The sequence below is a fragment of the Arachis duranensis genome, chromosome 9 (genome assembly GCF_000817695.3).
Source record: "Arachis duranensis cultivar V14167 chromosome 9, aradu.V14167.gnm2.J7QH, whole genome shotgun sequence".
Lineage (NCBI taxonomy): Eukaryota > Viridiplantae > Streptophyta > Magnoliopsida > Fabales > Fabaceae > Arachis > Arachis duranensis.
Genome location: NC_029780.3, coordinates 26,663,654 through 26,686,704, shown reverse-complemented (window position 1 = coordinate 26,686,704; position 23,051 = coordinate 26,663,654). Strand labels below are relative to the sequence as shown.

At 35.3% G+C, this 23,051-nt stretch overlaps 1 protein-coding gene and 1 non-coding gene across 3 annotated transcripts; both read left to right on the top strand.

Moving 5' to 3' along the window:
• The first annotated feature begins 15,510 nt into the window (after nucleotides 1-15,510).
• Nucleotides 15,511-21,380, top strand: LOC107465252 (importin subunit alpha-2). 2 transcript variants are annotated; one of them, XM_021132294.2, is made up of 11 exons: nucleotides 15,511-15,942; nucleotides 16,207-16,303; nucleotides 16,415-16,506; nucleotides 16,944-17,075; nucleotides 17,428-17,613; nucleotides 18,252-18,415; nucleotides 18,521-18,599; nucleotides 19,260-19,388; nucleotides 20,029-20,156; nucleotides 20,255-20,654; nucleotides 20,764-21,380. In XM_021132294.2, the coding sequence occupies exons 1-10, from the start codon at nucleotides 15,727-15,729 to the stop codon at nucleotides 20,625-20,627; spliced, it is 1,596 nt and encodes a 531-aa protein (XP_020987953.1). In that variant the 5' UTR covers nucleotides 15,511-15,726; the 3' UTR covers nucleotides 20,628-20,654; nucleotides 20,764-21,380. The 2 variants fall into 2 exon arrangements, with proteins under 2 accessions (XP_020987953.1, XP_015939720.1); XM_016084234.3 differs by having other exon boundaries at nucleotides 15,512-15,942; nucleotides 20,792-21,380.
• Nucleotides 21,381-21,548: 168 nt separating this feature from the next.
• Nucleotides 21,549-21,620, top strand: TRNAP-AGG (transfer RNA proline (anticodon AGG)). Its single transcript has one exon. It is a non-coding gene; the product is annotated as a tRNA-Pro (tRNA).
• Nucleotides 21,621-23,051: the final 1,431 nt, after the last annotated feature.

Genomic DNA, 23,051 nt, shown 5'->3' with positions numbered 1-23,051 from the left:
GATCTAATTATTTCTTCTTATTCTGCTTGTGTTTTCTATTCGGATTTTTTATTATGATTTTTTATGTTTATTTGTTTTAGATTTTTATTTTTGATTTAGGATTTTGATTCTATTGTGATTTTTTTCTTATTCTGATAATTGATTTAGTACACTAGATATGATTAAAACATGATATTTTTTGAATTAATTGAAAGACCAAAAAACTAAACCAAACCAAAACAATTTCAATAGGTTTGGTTTGGTTTTGTTGGTCTCGGAAAGAAATCAAACCAAACTAAATAAAAAATTTAATATAAAATTGGATTGGATGATTCTTTTTTAAATAACCGAACCAAACCGTACCGCGAATACCCTAGTGAAAAACTCTATGCATAAGTGGCTTTAGAGATTACCTATTTACCCTCACTAGATCAATGCCTTTTTCCTTTCTTCTGTACTATCTTCTTTGACTCATTCTACTGGTTTTCCATCCTCACCAGATGCTGACATACAAGATCCTAAGGGAAAGCAAGAAGATATTGAAATTAGGGTTATGAGGAATCATAATGACACTAGAGAAAACAAGAAGACAACGACAAAATTACTCTCTTCTTTGACTCATTCTACTGGTTGTGTTTGTGTGAGGTGCAATCCTAGATCCAACAAGGAAGTTGGTGAATATGATTAAAGAAAGAGTTGGGGAAATTGTTGTTAAAGAAGCAGAGTAATTCTGACAAAGAAGAGTTGGAGAAATCAAGGCTTCAATGTTTAACAAGAAGCTGCAGAAATGGAGACAGAAGCAGAAGATCAAGAAGCACTAAATGATGTGTTCACGGTAGTTTTGGTAACAGTGTACCTGCCACACTTCCTGTGGAAAAGTCAATTGGAGATTTTTCCTATGACATCGATCCAATATTTTCCTTGTATGCAGGTCGGATGTTGTTCCTCTCTCTAGTTTGGAATCTTGTTCTGTTGTTGCTTCCATTGACAATTTGACATGTTATTTCATAAGTTCAATTTTTGTGTTCTATTCCTATCACAATTTGGCATTTGAGTGGACTTAATTTCCTTGATTTATTCGTAAACTTGAAAGGTGAGGTTTCCAAAGGGGTTGATACTTTGAACGATTTGAGGAGCATTAGCCTGCAAACAATCAGATTACAAAAAAAGTTTTAAGAATATTTTAGAAGTTAGTTGCTCTTGAAGTCTATTGATTTGATGAGAAACTGACCAAAATTTTAGAAAAAAATTTTAACAATTAACTAATTTAAAATAATAAAATAAAATGAAGGTTCTCGATGGCCCAGAGAAGGAGGTTGAGTCTATGGCCTCTTTTAAACTTGTTGAGTCTGCCATGTTGATTATGCAAGAAACTATTTTGTTTTGTCTCTTAACAATTGATCAGATACAGAGAAGACAAGTTACTTTAGAATACACTGATTTGCTATGAGTTCTGTGAGATTGATTATGCAAGAAAAAAAATTCATTTTGTCTCATATAGAGTGAAAATAGAAACAAAATAGAAAAGTGAAAATGACATAGTCATGTATCCTAGTTTAACCATCATGTGCAACATGGTCTATATCCAGTCTCCACCACAACTGAGGTGGCATTTTTATTATCTTTATCAAAGATTATATACACCAATTCTAAAAAATTCAACCAATCCTATCAGGGACAAACCAAACTTCTACTGAAGCCTGATTTGGCTAGGTTTACTCTTAGACTTTCAACCACTAAGTACTTACCCAACTTAGTAAGGAAATTCTCTCAAAATTATGAATACAAAACAGAAGCACATACAAAAGATATTGAAATATTTTTCTGCTTTTCTCCATGATTACTCTCTTTGCCTTTTCTCTCAATAGCTTTTTCTGATACCTCAGATATTTGCCTTTTTTCATTGATTGAAAACAAAAAGGATAAAACTGGAGAACATAAAATTCAATGTAAAGCTATGAAGGAGAAGAAGGTATAACTCAAAAGCTATGAAGACTCAAAAAGTGTGCTCATTCACCTTACTTCAATTTCTAACTATTTACCATTTTAAATAAGAGTAAAACTTCCAAAACTTGAGCTTGGTTGAACACATTTGACTTTGTTTTTCTTTTCCAGAAATTCATATCAGAGACAGAGAGGAGAGATGGGACAGCAGCAGTGATTTCATGGGTAATAAAGCTGGTTTGAATCAGTACCTAACTGCTTCTCTTTCTTCTTGTTTTTTTTTACTTTAAAAATCTGAACCATTGACCCATTCTTTGGCCCCAAGTTTTAATCGTGATATTTGATTTACAGCAGAGATAAATAACCTCTATTTTCTTCTTCTTACCCAAAAATGTGCAGCAAGAAGATGGTAGATGGTGCACGAAATTGTAAATCACACTTTTCACAATTCGTACCACTAACCAACAAGTGCACTGGGTCGTCCAAGTAATACCTTACGTGAGTAAGGGTCGATCCCACGGAGATTGTTGGCTTGAAGTAAGCTATGGTTATCTTGTAACTCTTAGTCAGGATATCAATTATAATTATCAGTTGACTTGCAAATGAACAAGAGAGCATGAATTAAATAATACTTATTATGCAGTGATGGAGAATATGTTGGAGTTTTGGAGATGCTTTGTCTTCTGAATCTCTGCTTTCCCCCTGTCTTCTTCTTCACGCACGCAAGGTTCCTCCTATGGCAAGCTGTGTGTTGGTGGATCACCGTTGTCAATGGCTACCATCCGTCCTCTCAGTGAAAATGGTCCAGGTGCGCTGTCACCACACGGCTAATCATCTGTCAGTTCTCACTCATGCTGGAATAGGATCCATTGATCCTTTTGCGTTTGTCACTACGCCCAACCCTTGTGAGTTTGAAGCTCGTCACAGTCATTCAATCCCTGAATCCTACTCAGAATACCACAGACAAGGTTTAGACTTTCCGGATTCTCAAGAATGCTGCCAATGGATTCTAGCTTATACCATGAAGATTCTGATTAAGGAATCCAAGAGATACTCATTCAATCAAAGGTAGAACGGAGGTGGTTGTCAGGCACGCGTTCATAGATTGAGAATAGTGATGAGTGTCACAGACCATCACATTCATCATATTGAAGTGTGAATGAACATCTTAGATAGAAACAAGCGTGATTGAATAGAAAACAGACATAATTGCATTAATTCATTGAGACGCTGCAGAGCTCCTCACCCCCAACAATGGAGTCTAGAGACTCATGCCGTCAAAAAGTACAAAGTTCAAATCTAAAATGTCATGAGATATAAAATAAATCTCTAAAAGTTGTTTAAATACTAAACTAGTAACATAGGTTTACAGCAAATGAGTAAACTGAGATAGATAGTGCAAAAATCCACTTCTGGGGCCCACTTGGTGTGTGCTGGGGTTGAGACTTGAGCTTTTCACGTGTCTGGGCTGTTTTTGGAGTTAAACGTCAGGTTGTAACCTGTTTTGGGCGTTTAACTCCAATTTGCAACCTGTTTTTGGCGTTTAACGCCAGAATGAAACATAGAACTGGCGTTGAACGCCAGTTTACGTCATTTAACATCGAGAAAAGTATGGACTATTATATATTACTGGAAAGCCCTGGATGTCTACTTTCCAACCCAATTGAGAGCGTGCCAATTGGACTCCTATAGCTCCAAAAAATCCATTCCGAGTGCAGAAAGGTCAGAATCTAACAGCATCAGCAGTCCTTTTTCAGCCTGAATCAGACTTTTGCTCAGCTCCCTCAATTTCAGCCAGAAAATACCTGATCATAGAAAAACACACAAACTCATAGTAAAGTCTAGAAATATGAATTTTTCCTAAAAACTAATAAAAATATACTAAAAACTAACTAAAACATACTAAGAACTACATGAAATTACCCCCAAAAAGCGTATAAAATATCTGCTCATCAGTAGCTTGAACAAGTTAGAGTGCTTGAACAAGAATGGGGCTACTATGCTGATTTTTTCTTCTAATTCAACATTTGACTTGAGTTTTGCTTTTGACACCAACATCTGACTTTTCTTCCTTTTTCCTCTTGGATGCATAGTCTTGGTGATCACCTTTTTTATTTTGATGGAACCCTAGTCTGAATTTTCTTATTTTGCTTTCAATATTGCTTTCCTTCTTGGTTTGTGATTAGCAACATTTGTTATGGATCATATGAGAATGGAATGTTTTTAATTGTTCTTGGGCCTAATTGGTTGCAAGTTTATTAAACTTGGCTTGCACGAAAATCACACACACTTGTAGACTTTTAACCGAAACTACTAATATTATATTTTTCTCATACTCAACATAAAAGAATTATTTTTCTAAACAAATTATATATTTTATAAGTAAATGGTCAAATGCATCTCCGAAAGATCATGTGATCTCCAAATTAGGCCTGAAAGATTTTTTAATCAAATCAATCCTTAAAAGATTTTAAGTTATTCACATTAATCCTTCCATCACTTTCGTTACTGACGGTGTTAACAAAAGCTGACGTGGCAAATTAAGTTATATTTTAGCACATAAAATGACGTCATTTTTTTCATGGGCTAGTCAACATAGACATAAAATTGACCCACCCATCAAAAATTCTACCATTAGCCATCTTTTACCTTGCTAATTTTGTTCCTCAGCACTAAAACTCTATAACCACTAACTTTTTCCTGAATAGCAATGGATGTTGTTCTTCCTTGAAACTCCATAACCACCGCAGTGCCGTCCCACTAACCTTTATCACTACAATGTTCAAGATTCTATTTTGTCTCTCCAAATACCGTATTGTACTCTGCGCCATTTATTTCGATGCTTGCTCTTCTCATGCCGGTGGCTAGGTGGTTTCTTCAGCTCTCTTAGAGATATGCAATTCTCTCACTGAGCACTGCCAATTCCTTCCCTTTGTCATCAAGAACGACTTCTACCACTAGCACTTTTTTTACAGGTTCGACAACATCTCTGAAGTCTCATATGTCTTCGACACCTTCGATGACCACGACAAGTTCGATGTACTTTACCACACCATGCTCAAAGAATATGCAAGAAACTCATCTCTACCTAAAGCCTTGGGATTTTGCCATAGGATATGATCTAATGGGTTAAGTCTGATGCGTATAAGATGTTTGATAGAATGGCTCATAGAAAATTTACCAAAGGATAAATGATTGATGGTGAACTAAAGCAGGCAAGACTTAGAGAAAATAGTGGTGCATATCAGAATAAAAGAGGAAGAAGGGTCAAGGCTTAAAAAGGGAAAAACAACACTCTACCATCTTAAGATTGATGGGCATGAAATAAGTACGGCCAGAAAACCAAAAGAGGCTCCTCTTATCTGAGAGGATATTACAAATATAGTACTCAAAATGGCACTGGACAAGAAAATAATCATCCTTCAATTTTGTTTTTCGATTGGAGGATGAAGGAAAAATTTTCATTTTTTTATCAATTTTTAATCAAATTTAATTCTTCCTCTAGCTTAAAAATGGCATCATTTATGTAACTTAACGGCCATGTTGGCTTTTGTTAATGCCGTTAGTGAAAGTATGGATGAAATGATTAACGTGACTAATTTAAAATATTTTAATATAAATTTGATTAAAAAAATTTTACAGGGACTAATTTAGGGCTTATTTGGGTGAATTTCTAAGAAAATATCTTTTTTCAAAAGATCTTATAAGAAAGTAAAAGTAAATTTATGTTTGGATATCTTGACGAATGGATTCTTGCGTGGTCTAGAATTTCACAAAATAATCACGTTGTAAGTATAGTTTCTAAACCAACAGAGAATCCTTTCGTACAAAAGTTTTGGTTGTCACTAAAGCAAACCCAATAAAATTTATAACTGAAGTATTAAAACCTCGAGTCATCTCTCAAGGAATTGCAGGGAAGTATGATTTATTATTGGTTATGGAAAAGTATCTTTTTGGGTTTTTGAAATAGGGAACAAGGAAATAAATTAACAATAAAGTAAATTAATTATCATGAAAACCATTGCAAGGTGTAAGAACTGGAAATCCTAACCTAGTTATCCTCATCAGGTGTGATGAGAATTTTTTATTGCTCCCACTTAGTTAACCCTTACTAAATAAAGGAAAGTCAAGTGGACTAATCAATTTGATTTCTCAAGTTCTAGTCAACTCCTATGGAAAGACTAGCTTTAGAGGGATCCAAAACAATCAGCAAATTCTAATTTTCAATCAACAGCTGAGTTTGATAACTCAATTGTCACCAATTACTCAACCAAAGCAAATGGAGGAAAAATTCAAATTATTTATATCATAAATAGAAGAAAGCAATCATAAATCTGAAATATCTCAAATTGCATTAAATAAAGAAAATCAAATCTAACATGGAGTTCATAAATCAAATTGGGAAAATAAATGAACTAAAGTCATATAATAGATAAAAGTAGAAAAGAAACTAAATTAAAGGAGCATTGAACATGAAATGAAGAAGAAGTAAACCTAACCTAAGAGAAATCATAAATCCTAAAAACTAAGAGAGAGGAGAGAGCCTCTCTCTCTAGAAAACTACATCTAAAACTTAAAATTGTGTATATTGAATGTTGTCTCCATGAATGGATGCATTCTCCCACTTTATAGCCTCTAATATGTGTTTTTTGGGCCGAAAATTGGGTCAAAAACAGCTCAAAAATCGCTCAGCGGCAAAGTCATGTGTACGCGTCGTCCACGCGTTTGCGTGGATTGAGTTTTCTCCAGTTCACGCATGCGCGTCACCTATCTTCAGAGCAGATATGGCAAATTATATATCGTTGCGAAGCCCCAGATGTTAGCTTTTCAGCACAACTAGAACCGTGTCATTTGAACCTCTGTAGCTCATGTTATGGTCGATTTAGTACCAAGAGGTCAGGCTGGACAGCTTTAGCAGTTCCTTCAGTTTCTTGTATCCCTTCCACTTTTGCATGCTTCCTTTCCATTCTCTAAGCCATTCCTGCCCTGTAATCTCTGAAAAAACTTAACACACATATCACGACATTGAATGGTAATAAGAGGGGATTTAAACATAGCAAATTTAAGGCCAAAGAAGCATGTTCTCAATCATAGCACAAAGTTAGGAAGGGAAAATGTAAAACCATGCAAATAGTATGAATAAGTATGCAAAGGCTTGATAAAAATCACTCAAATTAGCACAAGATAAACCATAAAATAGTAGTTTATCAATCTTCCCATACTTAAATATTAGCATGTCCTCATGCTAAACTCAAGAGAACTAAAAGAGTGAAAAGGAATGGTAGGATGTATGAAATGCAACCTATTTGTATGAATGCAACTATATGCTAAAATGTTGTTACATACTTGGTTAAAAGTAAACAAATCCTTCAAGAAGAAATATGAACTGGATCTCACTAATTCAAATCATAAAATAAGGTACAAGTAAACTTGCAAAAGAAAATAGCTCATGAAAGCCGGGAACAAGGAATCGAGCATCGAACCCTCACCGGAAGTGTATACACTCTAATCATTCAAGTGTTTAAGGTTCGATTCTCTCAATTCTCTACTAATCTCACTTTCTAAGGCTTGCTCTTCATCTAACAATCAACAAAAATTTAATGCACCAATACACAAATCAAGAGGTCTTTTGAGGGTTGTAATGGGGTTAGGGTCAAGGTAGGATTGTATTTGCCTAAGTGGACTAAAATCTGAATTCTTAATTAACCTAAACTTCCCACCTAACTTAGGACAATCCATGTAATTAAAATGCAACATCTAACTTCCCATTAACTGTGTTTTTCACATATTCATGCATTCTAAATTTGAGTACAGTACATATGCATTGCTATCATTTACTTTGGGGCATTTTGTCCCCTTTTATTTATTTGTTCTTTTTCTTTTCTTTTCTTGTATTAATTTTTATTTTTTTTTGTTTTTCCCAATGCATATGATTAAGGTATTGAATGCATAAACATGTCCTCAATATTTTTCACATTTTCACAAAAAGTCTAACATACTCAATTCCCAAACTAAACGTTTCCAAACCCACTTTTCCCACACTTAATTCATGAGCACTCTCACTAGTCTAAGCTAACCAAGGATTCAGATTAAGGACATTATTATTTTCCGCTTAGAGTTAGTGATGTGGTAAAATAAAGAACAAATGGGATAAAATAGGCTCAACTTTGGTTTGCAAAGGATAATGAAAGAATAAGGCCATATGGGTATGTAAGCTGAGTGAAACTAGGCCTCAATCATATAAGTGCATGCATACATTAAATAATGGAAATATAGAATTAAGCAAGATAAAGATCACAATTTTAGAGAGAAAAACACACACCAAAAATAAAATGTTGGTTGATAGAATGCAACCAATCAAATAGTCTTAAAATCTCACGGGTTTTGTGTGTTCGAGCTCTAAACCATGTTCCAAAATAAAATTTCTTCAATCAAGTTTAACAAAAATTTTAATTCAAATTAGTGAAATGCTATAAAACGTTTCTTGAAAAAGAAAATATTACTTCAACCAAGTAGTAGCTAAATGCACAAAATCAAACAAATATGCAAATGCAACAATTAACAAGGAAAATAAAGCATTGGTGTTGAAACAGGAAATGGCTAACCCATGGAAGTCGGTATCGACCTCTCCACACTTAAAGATTGCACCGTCCTCGGTACATGCTTGGATGTGCAAGTGAACAGGTTGCTCCAACTAACGCTTTTCTCTCCAAAGAATGTGTAGATGGACTTGTCTGTTGCCCCCATGTAAGAGTTTTCTGTTTTCCTTTATCGGTGGCCATCCTGAAAGAAAAGGAAAAGAAAAAAAGTATCCAAAAAAAGGATATGAAACAAATAAAATATGAGTGGATTAATGCCAAATGATGAGGGTCTCAATTACATGGTAGCTACAACATGCAAGTGAGAAAATAGTAGAGGCACATGGCATATCAACAATGCAACAGTTGCAACAAGGGGAGAGAGTGTGGGTAATGCAAGATAGTATAAGTGCATATCAATGCAAAAGGAATACCAATATTATAAAAATTAGTATTAATTTATGAATAATAATACCCAATCAGAATAAAATAAATCATGAAGCACCGGAATAATGCAAGAAAAGATGCAACATTTGAATAAGAAAATATAACACTAATGGAAAAATAAAAACATGCACACAATTGAAATGCAATGAATGAAAGTATGCAATTAAGTAAAATAGAATGGAAAAGAACAGGATGAGAAGGGGAATAAATGAAGAAGAAGAAGGTAAGAAAAGAGGAGGGAAGAAGGAGAAAGGAGAGAAGAAAATGGAGGGAATGAAAAACGAGACGTGACATGCGCACGCAAGGCACGTGTGCGCGTGAGAACTGTATTCGCCATGCGACGCGTACGCGTGGGTGGTCTTGGAGGCAAAAGGACGCACACGCGTCAGGACGCGTATGCGTGGATGACCTTGTGCCTCTAGCACAGTTCCAGCGTGGGGGCAGCACAACTTTCTGTCCAACATACTATTTACACCGATTTCCTGATCCACGCGTGCGCGTGCTTGGCGCGTACGCGTGGAGTTCCCTTTTGGCAGATGACGCGCACGCGTCATAGACACATACACATGGGTCGATTCGTGCGCAGACCACACCACCCGATTCCATCACAACTTTCTGTTCGTTGGATGGGGGAGCAAAGTTACCATCGACGCCCACGCGTGGCCTGCTTGCACGTGTGGTTTGCCCCCCTCTTTTAATGCATGAAAAATTTAGAATGCAGATGATTATGAAGAAATTATGAATGAACACTGATGAAAAGAAAATAAAATAAAAAGTAAGAATAAAAATGAAAGATCATACCATGGTGGGTTGTCTCCCACCTAGCACTTTTAGTTAAAGTCCTTAAGTTGGACATTTTGTGAGCTCCTTGTCATGGTGGCTTGTGCTTGAATTCGTCTTGAAACTACCACCAATGCTTGGACTTCCAATAAGCTCTGTCTATTCTATGTAAATTTCCCAAGCCTTGATGGAGTTCTTCACAAGATTTGAGCTCCCAAAGTTGATCTTCTTGTATGTCGGGATCCTAAATCTTAATTTTACACCCGTCTTCAAGTTGATCATCATGGTTCCATCCGAGTGGCAAGCACTCTGAATTCTCTACGGAGTACCAAACTCTTCTTTTATATCTAACCAAATTATCACCAATTGAGCCCTTACATCTATCTCTTGAAGTATCAACCTTGATGAGTTTTGATTTGCAACTCCAACCACTAAACATCCTTCTCTTACGCTTAATGCCACAAAGTCTCCTAATTTGGCCATCCGTTTCAAGAATACCATATTCAGGTGGAATGGTAAGGCGAATAGAGACAAGCCTTATCCATTCAAATGAAGGAGTAGATGGCAACCTAGGTGGAGAAGTCTCCAACGTTCTTGACAAAGCGTACTCAACTCCCGTCCGCCCTTTTCTAAGAATTTCCGCTTCCACATCATTCTTAGACTCAATCAGAGAAGAGTCTTCATATTCAAGGAGTTCATTTGCGGATGTAGATTTATCGCTAGGAGGACTTAATGCGTGATCTTCATCACCAAGGAAACTTACTTTAAGAATGTGGTGGTTCATCACTCTCCATCTTTTCCACTTGTTGCACAACACACTTTAATTCCTTGTTCTCAAGTTGATATTCTTTAGCCATGAAAGCTTCGGGTGCTATTCGATTTACCGCTCGGTCTAATTGACGCAGGGTTGCTTGAAATTAATCCACTGTTTCCTTGAGACGATTCCTTGACTCTTGTTCTGCTTGGATATCATCAGTAGGACCATAAGGCTCTTGGATTGATGGATATGAATGTGGTGTATATGGAGGTGGTGGTTCTTGGGAGTAATTGGGTTGGAATTGGGGTGGATCTATGTATGGCTCATATGGCTCATAGGGTGGCTGATATGGTGGATAAGGGTTAGGATCATATGATGGTGTTTGGTAGTAGGGGGCTTGTGAATATGGTGGTTCAAAGCTATGTTGAGGAGGTAGTTTATGGGCATATGGTGGGGCTTGTTGGTAACTACAAGGGGATCCACCATATTCATCATCTCGGTACGCTCCCTGGAATGGGTCTTGACCATAGTAATTTGGCGGAGGTTGGTTGCCACGAAAGGGTCCATCATAACTATTATCTTGGTATGCATCACAGAATGGTTGTTGGTTATAGCGCATTGGAGGGGGTTGTTGCCAAGAGGGTTGATCAAATCCTTGTGGCTCCTCCCATCTTTGATTCTTCCAACCTTGATGCCTATTTTCATTATAGTTTCCATTCCTTACAACAACATTGGAACCAAATTTAAAGCAGACGGGTGAGAATTCATAGTAGCTAATAAAAAATTAAAAACAAAAATAAAAACAAATAAACAAGCAAAAACAAATATTTACAATAACCAATAATAAGGCACACGTTTGCAATTTCCCGGCAACTGCGCCATTTTGACGAACGGATTCTTGTGTGATCTAGAATTTCACAAAAATATTCACGTTGTAAGTATAGTTTCTAAACCAACAGAGAATCCTTTCATACAAAAGTTTTTGTTGTCACTAAAGCAAACCCAATAAAATTTATAACCGAAGTATTGAAACCTCGGGTCGCCTCTCAAGGAATTGCAGGGAAGTATGATTTATTATTGGTTATGGAAAAGTATATTTTTGAGTTTTTGAAATAGGGAACAAGGAAATAAATTAACAATAAAGTAAATTAATTATCATGAAAACCATTGCAAGGTGTAAGAACTGAAAATTTCATCCTAGTTATCCTTATCAGGTGTAATGAGAATTATTTATTGCTCCCACTTAGTTAACCCTTACTAAATAAAGGAAAGTCAAGTGGACTAATCAATTTGATTCCTCAAGTCCTAGTCAACTCCTATGGAAAGACTAGTTTTAGAGGGATCCAAATCAATCAGCAAATTCCAATTTTCATTCAATAGCTGAGTTTGATAACTCAAGTGTCACCAATTACTCAACCAAAGCAAAGGGAGGAAAAATCTAAATTATTTATATCATAAATAGAAGAAAGCAATCATAAATCTGAAATATCTCAAATTGCATTAAATAAAGAAAATCAAATCTAACATGGAGTTCATAAATCAAATTGGGAAAATAAACGAACTAAAGTCATAGAATAGATAAAAGTAGAAGAGAAACTAAATTAAAGAAACATTGAACCTGGAATGAAGAAGAAGTAAACCTAACCTAAGAGAAATCCTAAATCCTAAAAACTAAGAGAGAGGAGAGAGCCTCTCTTTCTAGAAAACTACATCTAAAACCTAAAATTGTGTATATTGAATGTTGTTCCCATGAATGGATGCATTTTCCCACTTTATAGCCTCTAATCTGTATTTTTTGGGCTAAAAACTAGATCAAAAATAGCCTAGAAATTGCCCCCAGCGATTTCTGATACGTCCAGCATGCAGCAAAGTCACGCATACGCGTGGATTGAGTTTTCTCCAGGTCACGCGTGCGTGTCGCCTATCTTCAGGGAAGCTATGGCAAATTATATATCATTGTGAAGCCCCGAATGTTAGCTTTTCAACGCAACTAGAACCATGTCATTTGGACCTCTGTAGCTCAAGTTATGGTTGATTTAGTACCAAGAGGTCAAGCTGGACATCTTTAGCACGCAGTTCCTTCAGTTTCTTGTATCCCTTCCACTTTTGCATACTTCCTTTCCATTCTCTAAGCCATTCCTGCCCTGTAATCTCTAAAAACACTTAACACACATATCACGGGATCGAATGGTAATAAGAGGGGATTTAAACATAGCAAATTTAATGCCAAAGAAGCATGTTCTCAATCATAGCACAAAGTTAGAAAGGAAAAATGTAAAACTATGCAAATAGTATGAATAAGTGTGCCAAGACTTGATAAAAACCACTCAAATTAGTACAAGATAAACAATGAAATAGTGGTTTATCATATCTCATACAAAAAGATATTTTATTTATCAATTATGTTTGGGTATAGCCATATAAAAGTACTTTTTTGCTTATTTATTACGTGAAAAATATATTTTTTTAAGAAAAGATCTTTTAAAAAAAAGATGTAAATTGTAATTTCTCAAAAAAGATATTTTTTAAAAATTTTTCTAGTGCTTTTACTTTTACTATTAGAAATTTACCAAACACGTTAAAAAATAAAAAAATTATTAAAAAAAGATTTTTTTATTAACTTAATGGCGCCCAAACAAGTACTTAGAGACCGTGTGATCTTTTAGGATCAATTTGATTGTTTATTTTATATTTTATACATAAATATATTATTTTATTATTTTATTAGTTAAACCTTTAAATATTTGAACTACCATTTCTAGCGTTGATCACGACTAGTTTTTTTTTTAGAAATGAAAAAAAGTGATGTATAATCCAGTATCATGGTTAATTGGTGTATTTTTCTTTGAAATGAATTTAAAATTTTTTATTTTATTTTAAATAACAAATTGAATTCTCAGATTTGAAAAATCGTAGGGTCAGATTTCCATAATGCACAAATTGAAGGGTCTGATTTGTGATGAGATTAATTTTTTTGCTTTCAAACAAATTAGAGGGCCTAATTTGTATGTTTAAAATTTTTTTTAACACTAAAATATAAATCTGACCCTCAAATTTGTATTTAAAAAAAATTAAAAATCACAAATCTGACATTTAGATTTATGACATAAAAAAAGTTTAAAACCACAAATATGGGGGCTAATTTTTTAAAAAATGAAAATATTATTGGTATTTTAGTTAGAAATGGATGCAGTTAGTGTATTTGCAAAATGGTAGAAGTGTTAGAGGGAAGCTCCAACACACAGGGAGTATGTTGCCAGCAACACGTGGCGAACTCTGCTTGCTTGGTGATGCAACACGTGGAAGGCGTGTTGAGTTTGCATGTGGGAGGCGTGTTGACACATGTTTTACTCTCGTTGGTTAGTGAAGTAACACATGGAGGGCATGATGAGTCAGCACATGGGGCGTGTTGCCACGTGTCTCAATCTGGTTGGTTGGTGATGCAACACATGGAGGGCATACTGAGTGCTCTCTCTATATAAGGCAAAGTTCGGTAACATTTTATTGCGAAGAAGAGAGTTCTTTGAATGTGTTGCTAGTATAATAGAGGGTACCACAAATTTGGTGGTGTATCACAACGTTAAAAATTATACAAAATACTCATGAGGGAGTGAGCTTTGCGTGTGAGAATCTGTTTTCGTTTGTGGTTCCATTTACCACGACGTTCATCGAGTTTCAGAACGGTCTCTCTCAAAGCATGGAAAACGATATGTTGAAAAAAGTGAGCAATATTCTATATTAGAATCCCGTTATAGTTTTTGGTGGTCTAATACAATTTAATAATATTATGTATCAAAATTTTGTTATTAATATTTAAATTATTTATTAAATATACAAAAAATAATCCCATTATAACAAAAAAAGTCAAAAAAATTATATATTCACATTTATATAAAATAAAATATGATTATATTAAACACATAAAAATATTATTCAAAAATATTAGTAAAATACAAAAAAATAATAATACTATATTTTTATATGATACTAACAATAACAAAAATTAAAAAAACTTAAATACATAAAAAATAAAATTTATCAACTTACCTAAATTGAATGATCTAAATAATTAATAATATGTTCTACTAATTACGTATCATTTTTAATCATTATAAACTAATTTTTTTTATATAATTTTTTTCTTTAAACAAAACATTATTACTACTAACACACTGATAACACTCTCTTCTTCTTCTTTCTCGGTACATATATTTTTTTACACTACTGACACACACTATAGCATACAAATGATGCATGAATGGGTCACAAATAAATTTAATTTATAGAGCTTCATTGAGTCTGGTTATCAGAGTAGAGGTGTTGTCCCCTACATGCAGACCGCCTGTAACACGCTCCTATGTTGCTGCAGGCTCCTTGGAAATGCGCAAAAACCCTACAACGCTTCAAGGATTCTAAGGCAACACGCCCCCTGCGTGTTGCTACAACACTGCCACCTGTCTGAGCCCGCCACATCACCACATCTCCTGCGTGTTACCAGAAAATTGCCACCTACTGGCACCCTGTCTTCATACCCCCGCGTGTTAACCCTACACCCACACACTCGCAAAATACTCTATTTTAATATTGAGCAAAAACACCTATAGGTATTCTATATGAAAAATAAATTCTGAAATATGAGCATCTATATAAAAAACACACACACACTAGCTCTCCACATTATTAAAAAACACTATCAAAATTTTAACAATAAAAATAAAAAGGGTTGGATCACCAATTAGATTTCTAAAGCATGTCTAATGATGATAAAATGAAGGCTCCGTTTACTATTTCTCTTGACAAAAAGTGGAGACCAAGCGTTAGAAGAAAATAAAGTTGAGTTCGTTGTATTTTTTGAGGCAAATGAAATCTTGCTCAGAGAAACTAAACTTAGTTATTTATTTTTATTTATAAAATTTAAAATACTAACCAGATTAAAAAATTAACTGTTAGCAAAAATAGTTATTACAAAATAAAGACTGACATGAATTTTCTAATGGAAATGGTCTTGTCTTAGAATCTTGCAAATTACAAACTGCACCCTAACTTAAGTCGTTCCTGTTTCTAAACACCTGCTCCCGCTTCCTGCCATTTGTTTAACAGCGAAAACCCTATTTTTCAAGAATTCCAAGTTCTATTGCTTAATTCATAAACCCAAAATCTCTTCGATTCTATTTATTTATTTATTTATTCTCCAAGAAGCCGTACGCTTCAGTTCAGTCTTCTCTTGCTTGTTCCCAAACGATGTCGTATCGCCCAACCGGAAATTCAAGGACCGATGTCCGCCGGAGCCGCTATAAGGTGGCCGTCGACGCCGAGGAGGGTCGCCGGCGTCGAGAAGACACCATGGTGGAGATCAGGAAGAACCGAAGGGAAGAGAGCTTGCAGAAGAAGCGGCGCGAGGGTCTCCAAGCACAGCAGATTCCCGCTTCCGCACAATCCACTGTGCTAGAGAAGAAGGTCAATTCTCAATTTTCCACAATCTATACTCTCTTTTTTTCCCCTCATTATAATAATTTTCTCCCGTTTTTATCCCTGGAAAATCAGGATCGTTAGTTTACTTGGATGCGACCTTGGTTGAACTGTTCACTCATGATTATCTAATTGTTTTGATCTTCTGATTTTGTTATATTTATATTTTCTGTGGAGACTTTAGTAGTTTTAATAAGAATGTTGATAGAAGTTGTGTTACTTTGTTTACACTGAACATTTATGGTGGTGCAGTTAGAACACCTACCTACGATGGTTGCAGGTGTTTATTCTGATGATAATAGCCTGCAGCTGGAAGCAACTACTCAGTTCCGGAAGTTGCTTTCGATCGGTTAGATATTTGGTCTTTATAGTTTATGCTACTACCTCATTTATGTCTGGCGGTTTTATTGGGCCCTTTTTGGAGATAAGTTCACTTAATTGGATGTTTTTCGTGTTCCAGAGCGTTGTCCGCCGATTGAGGAGGTTATACAGGCTGGTGTGGTTTCTCGGTTTGTTGAATTTCTTTCGAGGGATGACTTTCCGCAGTTGCAGGTTTGTTGTCTACATGTAACTTGTTTTGTTTGATTAGTCTAACTTGAAAGTATAGGTAGGGTATATGGATGCAGAACAGATGGGATACTTTAAAGTTTGAAAATTACAAGATTCAGAGATGGCATATGTAATTAAAAAATTGAAAATTTATATAAGATAATTCATCTTTTAATTTTGATAATATCATATATGTATCCATCACTCATGTCTTGTTTTCTTCATTAAATATTAAAAATTATTTAAAAATATGAATAAACTCAAAATTTGCATGTCATTTCTTTTCTTAAGTAAAATTTTCCTCAGTCGTATATGTGAATTGTGAAATGTATCATTAGTGTGCCATATAAGATCTAGCATGGACATGTAGAAACAATTGGCCAGACATGTTTTCTAACTTCTAATGTATTCTATTGACTATGTTCATTGCATGTTGTTAGTTTGAGGCAGCCTGGGCTTTGACAAATATAGCTTCTGGAACATCTGAAAACACCAAAGTGGTCATTGATCATGGAGCTGTCCCTATTTTTGTAAGGCTCCTTGCTTCTCCCAGTGATGATGTCCGTGAACAGGTATCTTTTTTTGTGCTATTGCATACTTTACTTTTTGGGGAACATATACTTGTTGCATGCGTATAATTGTTGTTTTTGTTATGTTTGTGAAATTAAAAATATGGATCATGATTATGAAATGCAGTTGTTTCTCTTGCACTCTGGATTTTGATAAGATACTTGTTGTGGGTACAATGTTGTTATGTATGTGCTCATGCCTACAAAGAAAGGGGGAGGGATCTTAATGAATGTGCTGAACATTACTATTTAGTATTAATATGTAGTAGAACAATACTGCAATACCTTGTATGTAAACTGTCCGTGGCATCTTTTGTTAAAAGTTCTGATTTAACCACTTGTTTTTGGTTTCCAGGCAGTGTGGGCCTTAGGAAATGTTGCTGGGGATTCTCCTAGATGCCGTGATCTTGTACTTAGTCATGGTGCACTGCTTCCTCTGTTGGCACAATTGAATGAACATGCCAAACTTTCCATGCTTACGAATGCTACCTGGACACTTTCAAACTTCTGCAGGGGCAAGCCACAGCCTCCTTTTGATCAGGTGGAAAAAAGAGTTTATTTAGTGCCTTAATCTGTCTGAATAATTCAGTCTTGGAAAATTGATTGTCTGGTCGTTAGATGTGTTTGCAAGTTTTTGTTTTGGAGAGAATGGAGGGAAAGGGAGGTCTTGAAGTGTAAAGCTAAGTCTGTGTTATACTTTAAACCCTTCTCTTCTGTCCCTTCCCCATCGAAATCAAAGTTTGGAACATATCTTTACGTTCCTTTTTAAATGTTGTAGTACAGTCCTTTATCACAATGAGTTCTATATGTACATGTTTGTACCCTATTGATTAGAATGTTCTTGTATCTTCTAGCATACTTAATTACTTGTTAGAGTTGGTTTTGTGATCTGATGATCAATGTCCCTTAGCTTTTTCTCCTTTCTCTAAAAAATCAATTCATTGCAATTCTATCATAATGTGTCTAGTATGTGCCAGCATTCTTCTTTGTTAATGGTTGTTATGGATCATCAAATATTTAATTTCATCGCACTTGTACTAAATGTCTTAGTGGCTAAGTAACAGCTACAGAAATAATTTATTTGCGAGGTTTCCATTTGCTACATCATTGGTTTATCCATTTTCTGTTTTTCAACATTTCTCTCTTCTACTTAATTGAAGTTACTTTCCTTTTAAACAGGTGAAACCTGCTCTTCCTGCCCTTGCTAGTCTTATCCATTCAAATGATGAAGAAGTCTTGACAGATGCTTGTTGGGCACTTTCATATCTTTCTGATGGTACAAATGACAAAATTCAAGCTGTGATTGAAGCTGGTGTCTGTCCCCGGCTAGTTGAGCTTTTAATGTGAGTATTAAACATATGGCTGGTGTCTAATGACCCAATCTCATTTTTTTGTCAAATCCTGACTTTTATTTTCTCTCTTTTTTGGTTTTAAAAACTCTTCTCCAGGCACCCATCCCCTTCAGTTCTAATTCCTGCTCTTCGTACAGTTGGAAATATTGTCACTGGAGATGATATGCAAACTCAGGTATTAAGTTCCAGAATATATCACAGTTCCTTTGTTGTGATCAGTACCTCACATTATCTCACTGTGCCTTTCTGTATTGAGGGACATAGACACAGCATGCCTTTCTCAATTGATTGTGATGCCCTTCTTTTCCCTTCCAATGTTTTTCCACATTACTATTTCTGTCGTATAACATTTCACCTCTTCCCCTCTGTTATTGTTGTTGTTGTTGAGCTTGAGCACTTTAAAATTGACCTTTTATCCTTTTTTTTTCCTTTCAATTTTGAATTTGAATGTTTTGGTCAAGTATTCGACTTATCAGTTGATTATCAATTATGTGCTTCGTAGATCATCAAATATTTATTGGTTTGTCTTGTCACTGCTTGCTTTGCTCTCTTTCTGATTCACCTACAGATGTGTCACAGGCATCAAACTGTAATGTTATTGCTGGAGTTGAATTCCAAATTTTTCTTCAGATAGATTTGGCGATTATATAAAGTATAATTCAGTACATTGAAAGATAATGGGTTTCGTAATTTTTCTTTCAATTTACTACATTGCCATGTTCAATCTAAACATGTTTCTGACGATAATTGCCTAATTAAACTTGGTGTTACAGTAATTAAATGTTCTTGTCAATACTTATTCGGGTTTTTTTAAATGCGATTCTTTTCTCCATAGGTTATCATCAACCATCAAGCTCTTCCTTGCCTTCTTAATCTGTTGTCTAATAATTATAAAAAAAGCATCAAGAAGGAAGCTTGTTGGACCATATCAAACATCACAGCTGGTAATAAACAGCAGATTCAGGTATAGCATGCTCCCCTCTCTTTATTTTTGTGTACTTGTGTGTTCTGATAATTAAAATTTAGGGATGACAATGGGGATCCATGGGGGTGGAGACCCTGCCCCAGCCCCCATCCCCATCCATACGGGTCTCTGCGGGGATGGCAGATATCCACTGGTATTCATGGACATTAATCGAAGAATTTTTTTTAAAGAAAATCTAAAAAAACAAACATAATGATCATAACATAAATCAATCCAACATAACAACACAATTCAACATAATCCAACGTACACACTAAAAATTGATAACATTCATTATAAAAATTAACATGCTTTGAAACAAAATAACATAAAACTCCATTTACATCCATGCCATTCCAAAATCAAAGCATTCAATTAATGTAAGTTAAGGGGCATTTAGTAATTCACATTTTCCGGGGATTTCATGGGTCTCCATGAGGGGAGTGCCTCTTCCCCCCTCACATCCCCATTTATTCCCGAAGATGGATCCCCATCCCTGTGGTGGTTTTGCGGATCTCCATTTAGCTCCCTGGTAATCCTGTGGGTACCCATTATGACGTTTTTTTTTTTTTTTGCCATCCCATTAAAATTCATAATATTCTCTTCTAATTCTGAATGATCTTGTGTTTTTCAATTACAGGCTGTAATTGAGTCTAATATAATTGGTCATTTGGTCAGCCTGCTTCAAAATGCTGAGTTTGACATCAAGAAAGAGGCTGCTTGGGCTATATCAAATGCTACATCTGGTGGATCTCATGAACAAATCAAGTATGGAGAGTAGCTTTTGTTTGCAATATCCCCTGGATGTTATAGCGTTGTTATGATACTTTTAGTATCAAGTTATGATTATTTATTGTGCTTGACAGGTACTTGGTAAGCCAAGGGTGTATCAAGCCCTTGTGCGATCTTCTCATCTGTCCCGATCCTAGAATTGTGACAGTTTGTCTGGAAGGACTGGAAAACATCTTGAAGGTGGGAGAAGCTGATAAAAATATGGGCACTATTGGTGATGTGAATCTATATGCCCAAATGATTGACGATGCGGAGGGTTTGGAGAAAATTGAGAACCTTCAGAGTCATGATAACACAGAGATTTATGAAAAGGCAGTGAAGATTCTTGAAACATACTGGTTGGAGGAAGATGACGAGACTATGCCTCCAGGGGATGGTTCACAACCAGGGTTTAACTTTGGTGGCTCTGATGGTCCTGCTGTGCCACCCGGTGGATTCAACTTTTAATTAGAAGATATTCATGCTTTTTCTTGGGTAACAATTATGTTGAGCTTCCCCTCATTCCTATTTCTGTAAATCCTTGAATATTCCGTAGAATTGATATTGGTGATTTGTTTGTGGCTTGTTTTCTTTAATATTCAAGACATTATTCAGAAGTTTGTCAACTGCAGGAATTTTGGCTGGCTTAAAGTCGTTCAGTACCACAGGACAACAATTGGGGTAAAGTTAATGCTGTCATTGTGTGCATCCTATAAGGTCCATCCTTGGTAAATAGAGGATTGCTGGACCCAGCTTTGGTTTTCGCACTGGCTGGTTTTACATATCACATGGTGTCAGATGAGTTGTGGCATGGTTTTTTTTGCCACTTTAGATTGCACTTACGGGTTCATTCTGCCAAGTAATCATCATCATAGAATTGATGTTCAGTCTTGTGGTCTTTCCTTTGTAATATGCTAAATATTATGTCTGTCCTTCATTATAGTTACAAGAAAACATTGAAGTCTTTGTTTTCCCTGATGTTTCCCCGAATGGGCGTTTTTTCGTTATGTTTTTTTGTGTCTTTCTAGTTTGGTTTGAGTAGCAGAAAAATAGTTTGGTGCTACCATTTTTTTTAATTATCAACTGTCAAGTGTCAAAACATCATACATAGTTTCTTATCTCGTTTGTTGGTTCTCCAACAAAATACCTCCCTATTTAACGGTCTCAAAGTGGGGTTCATTGATTATACCATTCAGCCTAATTATACATATATATTTTATATATTTTGTATTTAGAATTTTTCATTTATCTTTTCTCATTGTTACAGTCATTCGTAAAATCAAATATTAAATAGAGTGGGAAGGTAGGAGCAGCTTTTTATAGTTGTTTTATTAAATACAGTCATAAAATATCGATAATTATTTTTCTTTTCGAAATTCAAGACATTAAGGGCATTTGGTCTAGTGGTATGATTCTCGCTTAGGGTGCGAGAGGTCCCGAGTTCAATTCTCGGAATGCCCCAGGTTTTTTTGTCATATTAATATAAGCAGTCACTCACTCTAATAATGTTCTAACTTCTTTATTAATTTTTTTTTACTATTTTATTTATAGATAAAAAGTCATTGCTAGTTGCCACCATAGCCAGTGGTATTGTACTAGTGTTGCTGGAGAGTGGAGACATCCGAATCAAACAAGAGGTAGCAGTGAGGGATGGCGAAAATTTCAGTAGCCACTAGTGAGGAAAAAAAACATAGCGTACGAAAATAATAAAAAAATTAATATGAATATATTTTGATATCTAAAATTGAAGTATATTAATTAAATTTTTAATAATTTAATTAACATATAAAAATACATCACTTAAAAATATTTTTTTCTCATTTCAATATATTGGTAAAATTGTATAACATATTTAGGATAAAGTATTATTTTGTTCTTCAACGTTTGGGTCGAATGCTAATTTGGTTCTTAACGTTTTAAACGTCCTATTTCAATCGCAAAAAAGTTTGAAGCGGGTTTAATGTTGTCCCATAATTAAATTTGACACAAACAATTCACATAATTGAAAAGTCAATTGTATTCGATTTCAGTATGTAAATAAAATTAATCCACCAATGATCACTAATATAAAAGTTTTTTTTTTCCGGAGCGTTGATAATAGATTGTTAGGATTTGAAGTTTTGTACAAAAAGAAACTTGAGAAGTGTTACAACTTACAAAAAGATCTTGGTTATGTTTTTCTCACACACTAGAATGAGACCCGTGCATATGTAGGGAAGTAAATTAATTATACTATATAATATATTTGGAAAAATATCCTTTTCGGCCCCTGACCATTTTTTCGTGGGACAAATTGCCCCCTAATCATCACTAAACCTCAAGCAGGTCCCCACCCATCTATATAACCTAACCATTCGACCCCCTGTAACCAGTTGCCAATGGGTTGCTAGTATAACGTGTAAGGTGGAAGCTGAGCTGTCTATGCTAAGTGCCACGTGTCACGTGTCAATTGGAATAATTTCAGAGACAAACTACCCCTTCCTTGCAAGTGAAACGTCGTCGCTGCTTGGCACTCCCATAAATCCCCTTTGTTGAAGGATTGAAAGGATGGTGGTTTTCATCTTGCATCCATGTGAGAAGACTCCGCAACAGTGGCCATGGGTATTCCAAATTCTAGTTCGTCATACAGTCGTGAAAAAACGATGTGGTGTTTATGAGGAGAGTTGGAGCAATCGAATGAGTGCTGATAGAAGCAGTCTAGAAAGAGTATCGAGGAGGAAGAAGAAGAAATTTGTTTCTCCAATGTGCAATTTTATTCGAATCTAAAGAAGCTTTTCTTTGGTTGTTCTTATTTTAAAGTAAGTTTTATGTTTAGGGTTTAGTTTAGTGTGCTGAGTTATTTGGTGATTTTTGGAGTTTAACACTAGCTATCATTATTATAGAACAACGCAC